This window comes from Poecilia reticulata, chromosome 17 (assembly GCF_904066995.2).
Source record: "Poecilia reticulata chromosome 17, P_reticulata-male-v2, whole genome shotgun sequence".
Lineage (NCBI taxonomy): Eukaryota > Metazoa > Chordata > Actinopteri > Cyprinodontiformes > Poeciliidae > Poecilia > Poecilia reticulata.
The window spans coordinates 15,313,212-15,327,144 of NC_088846.1; the positions used below are offsets into that span (position 1 = coordinate 15,313,212).

The following is a 13,933-nucleotide window of genomic DNA, read 5'->3' on the forward strand; positions in this document are numbered from 1 at the left end:
AGCATTTTGGGTGTCTGCAACCTAAATACTTCAAATTCTTCTTTGGAGGAGTTTCATTCCCATGGGAGAGAAGCTTTCTAAAATATGTCAGAAATGATGGCCCGATGTCTGACCTTTAAAAAGTCATTTATAACTGATACCCCAAACATTTGTGTCTAAAGTTCGGTACGGTTCATCGAGGAAAAAGCCATAACCCACTACAATGTGTCTTCGAAAAGAAGATGAGGAATTCTGGTGAAAAAAGAAAAACAAACTAAACAAGCCTGAACTAGGGCATAGAAGATGTGAGCTGTTGAGATATTTTAGATGCTTTCAACAGTGAAGCTCGTATGGGAAAACACAGAGAAGGAACTGGTGGAATGCTATGCCATTAATCTTAGCGCGAACGTCGATCTGGCCAACTGACTGACAACAATGTGAAGACTTGCCAACATTCCTTTGTGAATTCGAAAGGCAGCTGACATGTTTCGACTGCGTTTCGCTCTTTTTTCCCAGAATTGGTATGATGCAGGAAGACGGAGTGTAAATGTTGATCTGGAGGAGGTGGGAGATTCCTTTATAAAACCAAGAAATTTGAATGTTTTTGTTTTTTTTTTGCAGGTTTTTTTTCGACCAATTTGCCCTTATTTCTTTGGCTCAGTACCCTGGGAATGTCATATCAGGCTGATATCAGTATGAAAGATATGGAGTTGTTAATAAACCATACAAATTATGTCGGACTGCTTAGGTTAGTGCATTTGCGCTCCAACAACATTCCAACAATAACATTAAAACCTCAAAGAATTGTAATTTTTCACCCATCATTAAAAAGCTTGAGCGTGAATGTAGAGACTGAAAATATCCCTGTCGCTTTCAAACAGAAGGTTTTTCAGCATCTTTGTGAAAGGATGGGGAAGTTGCGAATGTGTTTTAGTTTTGTTTGCTCAGGTGCCATGTGTTTGAGACAATGAAAAGTGTTGTAAAAAAAATTTATCTGTCTCTCTACGGATTTCTTCTCTTCTGGGTTTTTTTTTGTTACACTTAAAATGTAAAACAGTGTCAGGGTTATATACTTTAAGCGACATACTGTGCCAAACTCTTTTAAAGTTAAATCATTCCAAGGCTGGGTTAACCCTCATTTGATGTTGGACTCAAATTATAGGTTGCTTTACCCAACACCTTCTTATTGTCGGGTACGTGTGCAACTTTTCATCCTTTATACACAAATGCTTGTGAGTGTTTTTAAAGCATGAACATACATCTTCAGTCAAGAATCATTACATCATGTGCTGAACACTTGGTGTTATTTAAAAAAAAAAAAAACGCATTACAGCTTTATTATGTGCACTCATCTCAGTCACTCCCATAGTCAAGTTGCTCTTTGAAGCCTTAGGGTCTCTGCTGGTGCAAACTGGTTTCACTCTAAATCTGTGGATCAGAGACATCTATTTGGAAATGGATACTGATAACAGCTCTATATCCTCCCTTCATTACATCCTGCGGCATGTCCACTAATACTTTATAAACGCCTCCAGGCGGAGGGCGAGCTGAATTGGAGGCAATAAAAACCGTTTAGGAATGTAACATGTTAGCAAAGGTACATGAGGAATTTCAAGCGGCATTAGAGGCTAATCTGGCAAACCTGTTTTCGTCTCGTATAGGGTTACGCGTCCTCGTGAGAATGTGATCTATGTCAAGTCTGCTCTCCATGGCAAGAAGAGAACAAGAGAACAGGCCACCCGAGAAAGTTGAACCCGAAGGAATGCGGCTCTGGTATTCATTAATGAAGAGAGCTGTTTGCAGCGGTGGAACAAGAGGGCAGGAATGAGAGGATAGTTGACAATGACACAAGAGAAAATGATGATTTATTAACACCTCAGTAAAAACCGGTGCTTGCTGCATGAAATAAATGCAATAAGTCTGTTAATGTTTATGGGAACATTTATTGTTTTATGAAATGTTGCATGAATTCAACAGTTGATTTCACCAAAAAAACAAACAAACAAAAAAAAAAAAGCCTGTTTTTGAACTCAATCTACGATTGGTTGTTTACAGCTTGACAGGGCCGTGATTGTCGGCACATAACTTACAAAATAACTCTTTGGCATCATGCTCAGAGCACTACTGTATCTAAAATAACAATACAAACATCTGTTATAAAATATATAATAAAATTAATTAACCTGTTAGTTTGCAACTCACAGTAAACGAAACGCTAACCTTTTTTCTGGCCCCTCAGAGGTGATCAAACCAGCAGAATCGCCACATCAGGGCTCACACTCACTACCATCACACATGCAGACATACTTTTGAGAGGAAGGGGGTAAAAAAGAAAAACAAAAATCATGAAATTACACAACGACATCCCAAAACTACACTTCTTCAACACCAGGTCTCTGTCAGTTTAAATAATTATAATAAAAACACACTCTATATATTATGGACCTCATTGTTCACATCTCTCCGAACCTTTGCAGAACCAGCAGCTCAGGCTGGAGAAACATGAGCAGCGGGGTTTTCAGATCATGTGTTGTCAGTTTAAATTAATGAGAACGGGGCAGACCTCCAAAAAGAGATCATCAGAGTGATGGGAAAGCAATTATTCAAAATTAAACCCACAAAAGAAAAAGAAGAGAGGGAACACAGGTCGGAAAGTTAACCCCTTGTTGAATATTCAACAAAAAACAATTGAAATAATTAACATTTAGGGAATGTGGAAACCGTATAAGGTAAGAATATAGCTCATTAACTTAGTGGGGGGAAGGGAATAGATAATAATAAAATTAAGAACATTAATAAAGGGGATAAGCAGCATTTTTATATTCATAGATAGAAATATTTATATAAATAGCATGGCATATACTCTATGAGAATATATCGCCATATTACAATCCACAATACTGTCCGAGTACCTCAGAGGATTCGTCTTTTCTCAGCGTGCCGGGCAGGCCGCCTGCGGGTGACCGGCTCAGTGTGAGAAAGACGTTCAGAGCACAGCTCTGCTGCCAACATGTGATAAAAAACAAAAATTGTCTGTTTCTCAAACGTTGCTCATATAACTCCCCCAACTTTCATGCATTCACATATTTGCCTCATTCTCTTTTCTTGCAGTCTTCACAGATATCCAAAAGTTTGTTGTTTGTGGGTTTTTTTTTTTTTTTTTTTTTGTCCTTTCATTCAGAATCCAAATCATGGTGGCTTAAATGAAGATTTCCACTGCCTCCGACTCCAGATCATCCAGGCCTCTGAAGGGATTTGACAGCATCTTCTTCGGTGCTGCCTTATCTGGAGGATAAGAAAAAGAAGGAAGAGAAATATTACATATACGTTTGAAGGTGAAAAGACCGGGAAAAGGTTTTGCACCGACTGAAAAGGTTTAAAAAAAAAAAAAAAAAAGAAGAAAAATTCTCCACAGTCACAGAAAACAGTCTGGTGAATGTGCTCAGTCAACAGATTCAAATTACTTCCCCGACCATGCACATTCCACAGACCACAAATTACAAAGCGTGACCTACACTGATGCAATGTGACCAGCTGGTTAATCCTCACCATGGTTAATCAATGTAAGGGAGGACAAAAATGACTGGACGTGTGCATTTTGAGTTCTTAGCTTTGTAATGTGTGATGTTGGAGCTACAAGCTGCGATCCTGAGTGTCCGCTTACCGTTGCTTAGCTTAGTTGTGCTGGTTTCCTCCGTAGGTTTGGTTCCCTCCGGCTGCTTTTCGAGCGTCGAAGGTTCAGACTGGGCAGAGAACTGACGGACCGGCAAAGTCTGATCGTCTGAGAGATTTTTGCCTAAAGATCCCGTCACGGAAAACGTCAGCATCGGACCTTCAAACATGCAGTCATTTTTAAAAGCTTCATAATGATTCTGACCTTTAATCTTGGCGCAAGCCGTGCTGATGGAGGGAGTGGAGGAAGCCGGTCGGAGTGGAGCTCCCACCGTGTTCACGAGGTTCGTTCGAGGACTCTGCTCGTTCTTCTGACTTTGATCCTGATGCAGCCGCTGGTTGAGAATCTTTATCACAGCATCTTTTTCCAGTATCTGAGCATAAAGGGCTCGAATTCTGAAGTGAGAAAGGAATAAAATAACAGGTTAAAAAAAAACCAAAACAAACAAACACGTAAAGCGAAAAGATCATTTTCATCATTATTTTCTGATTGTTTACCTGTTTTCCATTTCCTGATTCCTGTGATCGGGAAGTGGCAGATCCTCGTTGAAGCTGTTGTTGGAGGAGTGGCAGGGTGAGTTGTTAATGATGGTGGTGTCTCTGAAAAAACACAAATAAAGAAATAAATATAAAATCATTCTTTGCTTAATTTCAAACTGGGATATGCTGAAGCTTATCAGTCCAACTAAACATTAGTAAAAAGCTAAGAACCTCTGAGCAGCAGCAGTGGCAGCCACCTCCATGGCAAACTGCCTCATGGTGCTCTCCTCCAGGTACTTCTGTTCCCAACGCACCATGTCGGCTTCGAGGGCCAGGATCCGCTCCTCGCGCTCACGCAGGCGCTCTTGGAGCGAATTCACAGTCAGACCCGGCGGCTGAGACTGCCTCTGAAATGAACCGATGGAATATTTTTTTAAAAACAAACGTACTCATCGGAAACGTCATGTTGAGTCGCCGCTGTGCTCGGCGACAAGGTTTTACCTGCTGCGCCCTCAGACTCCTCAGCTCCTGCTCCAACCTCGTCCTGAGCTTCATCTCCAGGCCCTCCCGCTTCTCGCACGTCGACTGCAGCTGAGCCAGCGCGCTCTGGAGCCTCTCCACTTTCTCCACGTACGCCCTCTTCCTCCTCAGCTCGTCCTCGAGCTGGCGCCCTCGTCCCCGAGCCGCCTCCAGGGCGTCCTCAAGCCGCTTCGTCCTGAGGCTCTGCTCCTCCACCGTCGATCGCAGGCGCTGCATCTCCCGCTCCATACGCTCCCGCTCAGCGTTCTGCTCCTCGTCTGACGAAACAAATTGAAACAAAGGTGAGCTTTGACACATAGCAGGAGAAAAATGGATTCATTTCCTTTATTACTGCGTGCAACAAAACTCGCACCATTTTACGCCGTAAGCATATCAACCACCATCATATACGCAAGATGTACTTCTTTCTGTTTAGTAAAAAAATCTGTCTAAAATTAGGAAAACTACACTTTGATGCATAAATTAGAAAATCCTTAATCTTGTGTTGGATTAGAAAGGATCACCCCTATTAGAAACCCTGCAATACATGTTTTTTTCTCTTTTTGAATGGGAAAAAATGTATTATTGGCATCGGCAAAGTTGGAATCAGCAGGCCAGATGACGAAGAAAAATCCCGATCGCAGCATTTCTGTAAGAAACAGTTTCCAGAACACGCATAATAATTTCCAGAGCTTGCAACATGGTGCCCAGTGTTCTTCATTTGGTGAAGCAGTTCTGGAATGCTAAAAAGAAAAAGGGAAGAGGAGAAGGGAAGTGGAGGCGGGGGGGGGGGGGGGGGGAGCTTCCCCATCCCTTTGACCCACATAGCACAAAACATTCCTCATCAAGGCCATACAAACACCAGCGCTCTGCTTGAGTCCAGATTCCCAAACAGACTCCATAAATTACACTCCCAACAGGTGGGGGCATGGGGATGCTCATTCCTACCACTTCATTTCCCTTAGGAAAAAATAAAAAAGCTGCATGAACTGAATTCCCTGCAATTAAGCCCTCTTAGCAAATCAGTCAAGGTTATGCAAGTGACATTCCTTTGCGCAAAAAGTTCCAGAAAGAGGCCCTGTGCCGCAATCTAGTTCAGTCATGCATCGAGTTTCTAAAAGGGGCTCTGGCTAAGGATGTAAAATTTCAGCTAAAGGCCATCTGGTTACTGCCAGCTTCTCTGGGGGAGTAAATTTTGCAATCGTTGTGAGTCGCACATCAAAGGTATGAGCACCGTGTCACACTGAGGTACCGAGGAAACCTTTGTCCTTTCGAATGGGAACTTTTTGGGACACAACCTATGAATGATTTGTAACGCACAGCAAGAACGCCTAGACGTCGGCAATTGGCAGCGCTAAAGCTAGCATCTGAGCTTTCTTGCTGATGCTAAATTAAAAGGGCTGTCGAACTGTTTTTAACAAATCAGGAGTGAAATGGATCATCTCAAGTTCAAGGTTGAAAAATAACGTGAACGTGACTGGATTTCTGCTCATTTCTGAACACACTTTTAGCCTACTCTGACTTAAACTTCATAATAATAACTAGGTTGGTTTTAACTATTTGAAAAAGTTAGTGAAAAGTGCAATAAATGAGCAACTGTGGACATGTGAGATATCATTAAAGTTGATTTTAGACCTTGTTTTGGGGAATATTAAGACCCTACAAAAACCTTTCCTGAATTGGGTTAAATTTTGTAAATTGAAAATGAGATTCCTCAAATTTCTTTATCTTAATTGCGAAAACACATAAAAGAGAGCCATTTCAGAGCTTTATTTGACATTGGAATCACCAAAGAATTAGACTACCCACATGGACTTTACTACCCTAAATTGATTGCAGATTATTTTATGACTCATTCAATCTTGAATGGGGAAGGACAATATATCAACATTAACATCAACATTGGCCGATAGAAAAAGAAATTGAAGTCAAAACAGAAAACTTACTTTGTTCAAGGAGTTTGGCCATGATGTGCTGGTTGTGGTCGGCCACCTCTACTTCTTTTGCAACGTGGGTCCTGGCTTTTTCCAGGTTTTCTGTGACGCGGTGACATTTTAAAGTTAGCTCAAACAGCATCTGGTACAGCATCCTGAATGCGTCATGCGTGATGCGGGTTGCTTCATACCTCTGAGGTCTCTGTTGAAATCCTGCAGCCTCCTGATCTCGGCCACCAGCCTCCTCCTCAGTGTCTGCTCCAGGTTTTCCCTCTTACTGCTGCCCTGCATCAGTGTCTCGTAAGCCTCGGAAATGCGCTGAATCTCCTGCTCCAGCTGAAAAAGGAGACGTGGAGGGGAAAAAAAAGAAAAAAAGTAAGGAGGCATTTTTGGTTAGCCCAGCTTACAAAAAATGTAAGCTCCAGAGGACCTGGAATGTTAATTCATGTTTTTCAATGCTTTACAGGACAATGTGGGGGCGGTCAGGTAGCAGTGGCATAACTTTAAGTAGGAACTAGGTATATTTTTAAATCAAGTTTAAAGGAAGCTGAGCATGACGGTGTGTGTGTGTGCGCACGTGCGCATGCGTGTGTGTGTGTGGTTTGATTCTGAGAAGGAAATCAAACCTGCACCACTCCCTCTTAGACTGATTTATATCTACATTCCTGAGCGCTGATAGCTGCAATTCCAGGTGTGTGTGTGTGTGTGTGTGTGGGTGTGTGCGTGTGTGTGTGTGTGTGTGTGTGTGTGTGTGTGAGCGCGTGCGAGCACAGGAGCATGCAAGGTAATACACATAAAAGAAAGACTGACACATGGTTTTGGGAAGGCTGCCAGCAGGGACGGTGTACATGCCTGAGCCTGGGCTGTGGAAACGGCAAAGAGACACCCACCATTACAGCAGTCACTCAGGCATGTTTACTCAGGGCTGCGGCCCGACGGGGAAAACTTTCCAGCCCTGGCAATTATCATTCTTTAGAGCTGAGGCACAGCGAAAGCCATGTGACATAACTCTAGCAGAGAGCGGGCTGATTTTTGCAAAGATTTGGCCGAGGTGTCGAGTGCCGCCGAGGCTGTTTTCGCGCAAGCCAAACAGGGATATTAAAGGTTTGGTGAGATCGTAAAAACAGAGGGGAAAAGAGTCTTTTAAAAGCAAGAGCATGGGGGGGGAACGCAACTGGATGAGAAGAGAAACACTCGATTCTGTTTTACTACTTTTTTTTTTTTTTTCAAACCCCAGCCTACCACTGTAGCCTATTACCCAGCTAATTGACTGCAGTGTGACGTGGTCAGTGTTATCCTGGAAATCTATGGCTTGCCTGAAAATAAAGCAGACTCACACATGGGGCCTCCAGCGTGTCAACTACACAATGAAAGGAGTGTGCAAACACAGGACCCGGCTGTGACTCGTGTTTGTGGCCCTGCGTTAAGAAACAGTAGCAGCTGCCGATCTCACATGTTTGTCCAAACGGCCGCTGCAGTTCTCCAGATATCTTGGATATCAGGGAGGCAACTGACCGCTGGAGTTGTGTTTCAAAGGCAGGTGGTTGGGAGCCAGAATGCTGTGTGGCCCTCTTTAAACTCAGATATCATTTTCTTTTATTTTAGTATTCTTTTCTACATAGAAAAAAAAAAATCTCCTTTTTCAACTCCGAGGAATTTCTGAGGAGAACCGTCAGCCGCCTTACCTTTTGAATGCGGCCAGTTTTCTCCCTGTGAGCTTCCAGCTCTTGTCTGAGTCTCTCATTCTCCATCACTAGGAGCTCCACCTGGTTAGGTTCCTCCAAGCCAGCAGGTGGCAGGCTGTTGAATGTGTTGTAGCTGGGTACTTCTCCTGGCTGTTCAGACTGGACATATCTATGAAAAAAAAAATAAAAGTTTTGTGATCAGATGGGTCTAGTTGCCTTGCAGTGGTCTGATTTAATTAGCAGCAAAGAAATACAAGACTTGAGAAAAAAAAGAGATCCTTAATTTAAATGAAAGACATCTTAAAAACCATGTTATTATTATTAATCAGACAGCAGAAAGGCTCCAGTGGTTGTCAGGAATGCAAGACTCTAAATGTGGGACATAGTGTTAGTCAGAATACCAGAGACTACTTATATATCTGTGATTATGCTGCTGCTGTATTCCAAACATTACAAACATCTAGAGGGCAGGACTTGCTCCTCTGGAAGTATTTCGAAATCTAATTCCGTATGCAGGCTGCAGTGTGACTCACATTCATAAGTATGTGTTTACGCATGTGAAACAAAGGCAAGTACTGGGCGGGTTAAGAAGTAATACCGATGATGTGATGCAATGCTACAGTAGTCTCTAAAACACACATAAACACAAGTGGAGTGATGCAAAACAAGGTTCTTCCCCCCTACCTTTGCGCCTGAGCTTGCACTTGTTCCTGGACCTGGTGGGGGATAAAACCCTGACCCTGGATGGGGCTGTTGTATTCTGGGGGTGGGCTGCGTTTGTCTGCGTTTTGCCCCATCCTCTGAAGGCACTGTGGGGTGTAGTAGGGGAGCTCCGGGTAGCTGTGGGAGTTGATTTTGATGGCCGCAGCTTTGGCTGCTGCATCTTGCCTCTCCAGAGACATCTGCATGAGATGTTCGCTGAGCGAACGCACGTGGCTGCATTTTGGCTCCAACAGATCTGCTTCTTCGTGGAAGGATCCATCATGCAACACAAGCTGCCCCTCATGGAGCTGCCTGTGGGCCCAGTGAGCGGACAGGTACTGGGAATGTGCTTTGGCCTGCTCGTAGGTTGGCAGCGTCTCTCCGTGCAGCTGAAAGCCGCTTTCTGAGTGATGGTAGTCCCCTTGGTGCTCCTGGCCCTGCGGCTCCTGCCTCGCTGAGAGCTGGGGAAGCAGCGGGTCCTCCTGAGTGAGGCTTTCTAGAGAAGATCTGGGGGTCCTGCTCATTTCACCCCCACTGCTGGGTCCACTGTTGCTTCCACTGCCTCCGCCTCCACGCAGGGCCTGCTGCTGGATGGCCAGTAAGGTGCGGGCGTCCGTGGGGTTTCCGTAGCGGAGCTGCTCCTGGATGAGCCGGTGTAGGACCGTGCCAGACGGCTCCTCAGTGGACGACATGGTACAGTGTAAAACAAGGTTCTCTCCAAAAGGATCAGCACAGCTGCTCTGAGTCTAAAGTGGAAATGTTTTCAATCAGCTGTGAACCTGAGAACGGAAACATATAGATGATTAAAGAACTATCTACAAGAGAAACAGTAATAACAAAGCAGCCATACATTTATGTTGAAGAATAGAAACTGTGTAGCCACAAGAAAGCATTCAAACAGCGACAATTGTACGATGTGGTGAGTTGTTTTATGGCAGGCAGAAACTTCATGCGCCAAAAAAAAAATTCCTTTCTCATGGGGGGGGAGCAAAAGCGGACAAAACCGCGTTGTAAAATAGTTCCGCCTTAAAGCTCAACTATCATACTCAAAACAAAAAGAAATACACGTAAATATTTCAACACATTTCTTCAGTCTCAAACGTTTTAACTCGAAGCAACGATGTAGCTTCTTTATCAACATCCCGATGCGACTTTTGTTCTGATAAAAATAAAAAATAAAAACCCAGAGAAGCTTCTCTTACCAGCTCACGCTTTCATGATAACACAACCTTCTGCTCGAAGCGAATTAAAATCCAAAGTCGTTCCTATATTTCCGCTAGGTTTTCAGTCGAGTTGAAAGTGCCTCATGTTGCCGCGCTCCTCTCTCGCTGTGAAATGATTATGGAGAGAGCAGGCGGCGATAATAAGTAACCGAGGAGGGACTGAGGTCGGAATGCCAGGAATGTAAAACGCGAGGTCCCTCCGGGATCAAAAGCATAAAAAAAAACACGGGAGGAGGAGGAGGAGGAGGAGAGCAGAGCGGCGCTTTATTAGGCCAACGAGGAATTAAAAAAAAGGCAACAGAGAGAATGTAAAAGAATAAGAGAACACGTTTACATCAAGAAGAAGACAGTAATTGTTTTTTATGGAACTGAATCCCTCAAACTAAACATTTTGGCAGCAGACTCCACTAAATACGGGGCCCTCCAGGGGACATGGGAATTTTTTTCTTTTGCGTTCCCTCGCAGAAGGTTTTGCGGTCTGTCGCAATAACGTACTGATCAGTTCATGCGGCATAATTGAATACTGTAAGCCTTTCTTACGGTGGCCGCTGTACTTTCTGCTTTAATACAAGGTTAGGTAAGGTTTTTCCGTGAATGTTAATATCTCCTCATGAAATATCTGAAGTTTTATATCTTTTTCTTTTCGTAAATGCACCACAAACCTATGATATAAACAGAAACTTTCCGTAAGTAGGAAATAAATAAAAATAGCTACATCCAAGCTATTTGGACTATTTCTGAATTATTATCGCGGGGTAATAAGTCATCTGACAGTTTTGATTGTGTCTCTATTGTACTGGTCTGAATGGTTTAAAGGGCCGTTCTCACGTGCAGTTCCATCTCAACCTTAACATGCAGTGATTTTAAATCAGGTTTTTACACCAAAGAGTTAATAATAATAAAAACGTTTTCACTGAGGCTCTGTAAGAGCAAGTAGTTATTGATCTGACAGGAGCACGCGGCTTTGACACTTGGGTGGTGGGCGTGTCGATGTGGGCGTGGTTGTCATCAAGTATGAATGGGAAGGTTGGCGTGCTTGCTTTGTGTGTATGAAGAAGCGGGTGAGCGGGGTGGTCAGTCCTTGCAGAGTTTGGAGCATCATAATCTAAATGGAATAAATCGATAATTGTGACAGAACAAAGAAGAGGTTTGGAGTTGATTGATACACGGACAGATGAGATTCTCCGAGTTAACCCAGTGCGGCCCTCTACCATCACTAGCCGTGTAATAAAACGTGTTTATTATTTTTAACTCTTTGGTTCAAAAAACTGATTGAAAATCGACTTATGTTTGAGTCTGTTAAGGTTGAGATGGAACTGCACGTGAGAACGGCCCTTTAAACCATTCAGAATAGAATGGTTGAAAAACCATTCTATTCTGAATGGTTCCAGAATAGGAACCAATCAAAACTTGTCAGATGACAGTTTTGATTGTCATCTGACAATCCAAACTGTCAGATGACTTATTACCCCCCCCCCCCCCGCCCCACCCCCAATAATAATTCAGAAATAGTCCAAACTGTCAGATGACTTATTACCCCCCCCCCCGCCCTCCCCACCCCTATAATAATTCAGAAATAGTCCAAACTGTCAGATGACTTATTACCCCCCCCGCCCCACCCCCGATAATAATTCAGAAATAGTCCAAATAGTCTGGATGTATTTTTACTTCTTTCCTTCTTGCGGAAAGTTTATGTTTATGTTTGGTGCATTAAAAGAAAAAGATATAAAACTTCAGATATGTCATGAGGAGATATTAACATTCATGGAAAGACCTTACCTAACCTTGTATTAAAGCAGAAAGTACAGTGGCCACCGTAAGAAAGGCTTACAGTATTCAATTATGCCGCATGAACTACATTATTGCGAGAGACTGCAAAACCTTCTGCAAGGGAACGCAAAAGAAAAAAAAATGTCCATGTCCCCTGTTGGTAGAACATGATGCAAACACTGGTGATAATTACTTTAACTGAAGGCATTAACCAGCCCATAAGGTTTTTAAAACATATTGAGTGGAAATAGTTGTAATATTACTTTTAACCTAAACTCAAATTAATGAAAGCTAAATAGTATTAACTATGTTGTCACTATATACTTATAGTGACAACATGGATACTACAAACCTAAAGCTTGTTTAAAATTGTTTCTCCATTTGAGAGCACTATGTTCATCTGGAATACAACTTAGCTTCATGATTTTGCTTTTTGTGTTCATGCAAAGTTTAATGTTTACAAGAAAACCTGTCGCTTAACATGCCTACGGGCTTATAATATGGTAAAGGTTGCCTTTTTATAATATGCATGTTAAATTTTATTGTCTGGTTTGTTAACAGTCTTTGCCTTACACTAGTTCTGCCAAAACTATTTGGCTGTGTGCCCAGTCAATTTACCATCTGCAATTGTTCACCCATAAAAAAAATGCGGAATACCAAAGCTCCTACCAGGAACGTTCCTTGAAATGTGTCTCAAAAATGACAAAAATGACTAGCTGTTGAAATGCCACGTTATTTTTTGGCCTTTCATCTTTACCATATCAGTAGGCTTCAATCATACCGAGGGACCCATGCTGGGGTTTTTTTAAACAATGCTATAGGCTGTTAGGCTCACCCATTTTTATTACAACAGCATGTTTTGCAAGTATAATGTTTATATGAAAAGTAGCGTCAGCTGTTATATGTGTTATAGAGGGAATAAAGGAAACAGTGCGGCAGCTTGTCACAGGCCTGCAGGAATCCAGTCTTGTGGCTTTCACCACAGGTCACTCTTGGGTAAGCTGTTGCATCTGTGTTAAGGCTGTTATAGATGGCTTAAGCGTGTGTGCTTGTGTGTGCGTATGCGTGTGTGTGTGTGTGGCAGCTGCTTTCTGGAATTCGAGGTCTTTGAAACGCCACAACTAGAGCACATAGGCTCTTTGTACCACACATAATAAAGAGTAGCAGCAAAAAGGATTCCACGGTTTGACTTTACTCTACAAATATCCCAATCTCAAACCTCCAAATGATTTCTCATCACTCAAATGAGGCTACATGTCAGAGTAAGAGAACAGAACAGTCAGAGGGCAAAACTGTAGCTCACATTGACGTTTGTAAGTTATAGAAACGTCCAATTTTGTGTTCTCAAAGAGATGCATTTCTTGCCTGTAGGGAGAAAACAAATCTTCATTTCTGTCAAAGCCAAAATGTTTGTCTGGACTATTTACGACATGATAAGACCAAACCAGCACTTGTTAAGGATGTTAAACATGACTGACTTGTGGGCTCTTTACGTTGCAGAGGGTCTTTGTTGCAGCATGCTAATCATGTGTGTTTCTGTCTAACACAGAGACATGAATACATACTTTTGGCGCTTAAACAAGATAACAGAAATGATCTGCTTTATAGTTTTCCCAGAAATAATATGGCCCCTCTGCAAGCTTTACAAAGTCTATCTGAAGAAATGGTGACAAAGAGCAAAACAAAAAATTTAATTACTCCAAATTTGAAGTTTTTGCATTGCCTACCTATAAATTTTAGAATTTATTTGAAGGCGCTTTTAAGGACTTCCAAAACCGTCGTCTTTGTCCATGTATTTATCTTTTCAGCACCCGCCTCCCCCAAAGTCTTCTGGTAAAGCTCAAAAACCCATAGTGAGGCATAATTTTCTAATTATATCTTAAGTGATTTATGATGCAACTTACATTGATTCTAAACAATAAAATTTAGTACACCAGTTTTGTTAGATTTTGATGATATGATTTACTTG

General features: G+C 42.4%; 1 protein-coding gene across 1 annotated transcript; it reads right to left on the reverse strand.

Annotated features, from left to right (window-relative positions):
- Positions 1–1,902: 1,902 nt before the first annotated feature.
- On the reverse strand, positions 1,903–10,327 carry amotl2b (angiomotin like 2b). Its single transcript, XM_008434153.3, has 11 exons — positions 10,174–10,327; positions 8,954–9,750; positions 8,270–8,438; positions 6,776–6,920; positions 6,597–6,686; positions 4,633–4,928; positions 4,363–4,538; positions 4,150–4,251; positions 3,857–4,047; positions 3,644–3,775; positions 1,903–3,264 (listed from the first exon to the last, which is right to left on the reverse strand). The coding sequence occupies exons 2-11, from the start codon at positions 9,661–9,663 to the stop codon at positions 3,179–3,181; spliced, it is 2,097 nt and encodes a 698-aa protein (XP_008432375.1). The 5' UTR covers positions 9,664–9,750; positions 10,174–10,327; the 3' UTR covers positions 1,903–3,178.
- Positions 10,328–13,933: the final 3,606 nt, after the last annotated feature.

Coding starts and splice junctions, on each gene's coding strand:
- amotl2b (XM_008434153.3), bottom strand. CDS start 9,663: ATGTCGTCCACTGAGGAGCCGTCTGGCACGGTCCTACACCGGCTCATC. Junction 4,929..6,596: donor GGCCAAACTCCTTGAACAAA/GTAAGTTTTCTG, acceptor TTGTTTCGTCAG/ACGAGGAGCAGAACGCTGAG. Junction 4,048..4,149: donor AATCAGGAAATGGAAAACAG/GTAAACAATCAG, acceptor TTCTCACTTCAG/AATTCGAGCCCTTTATGCTC.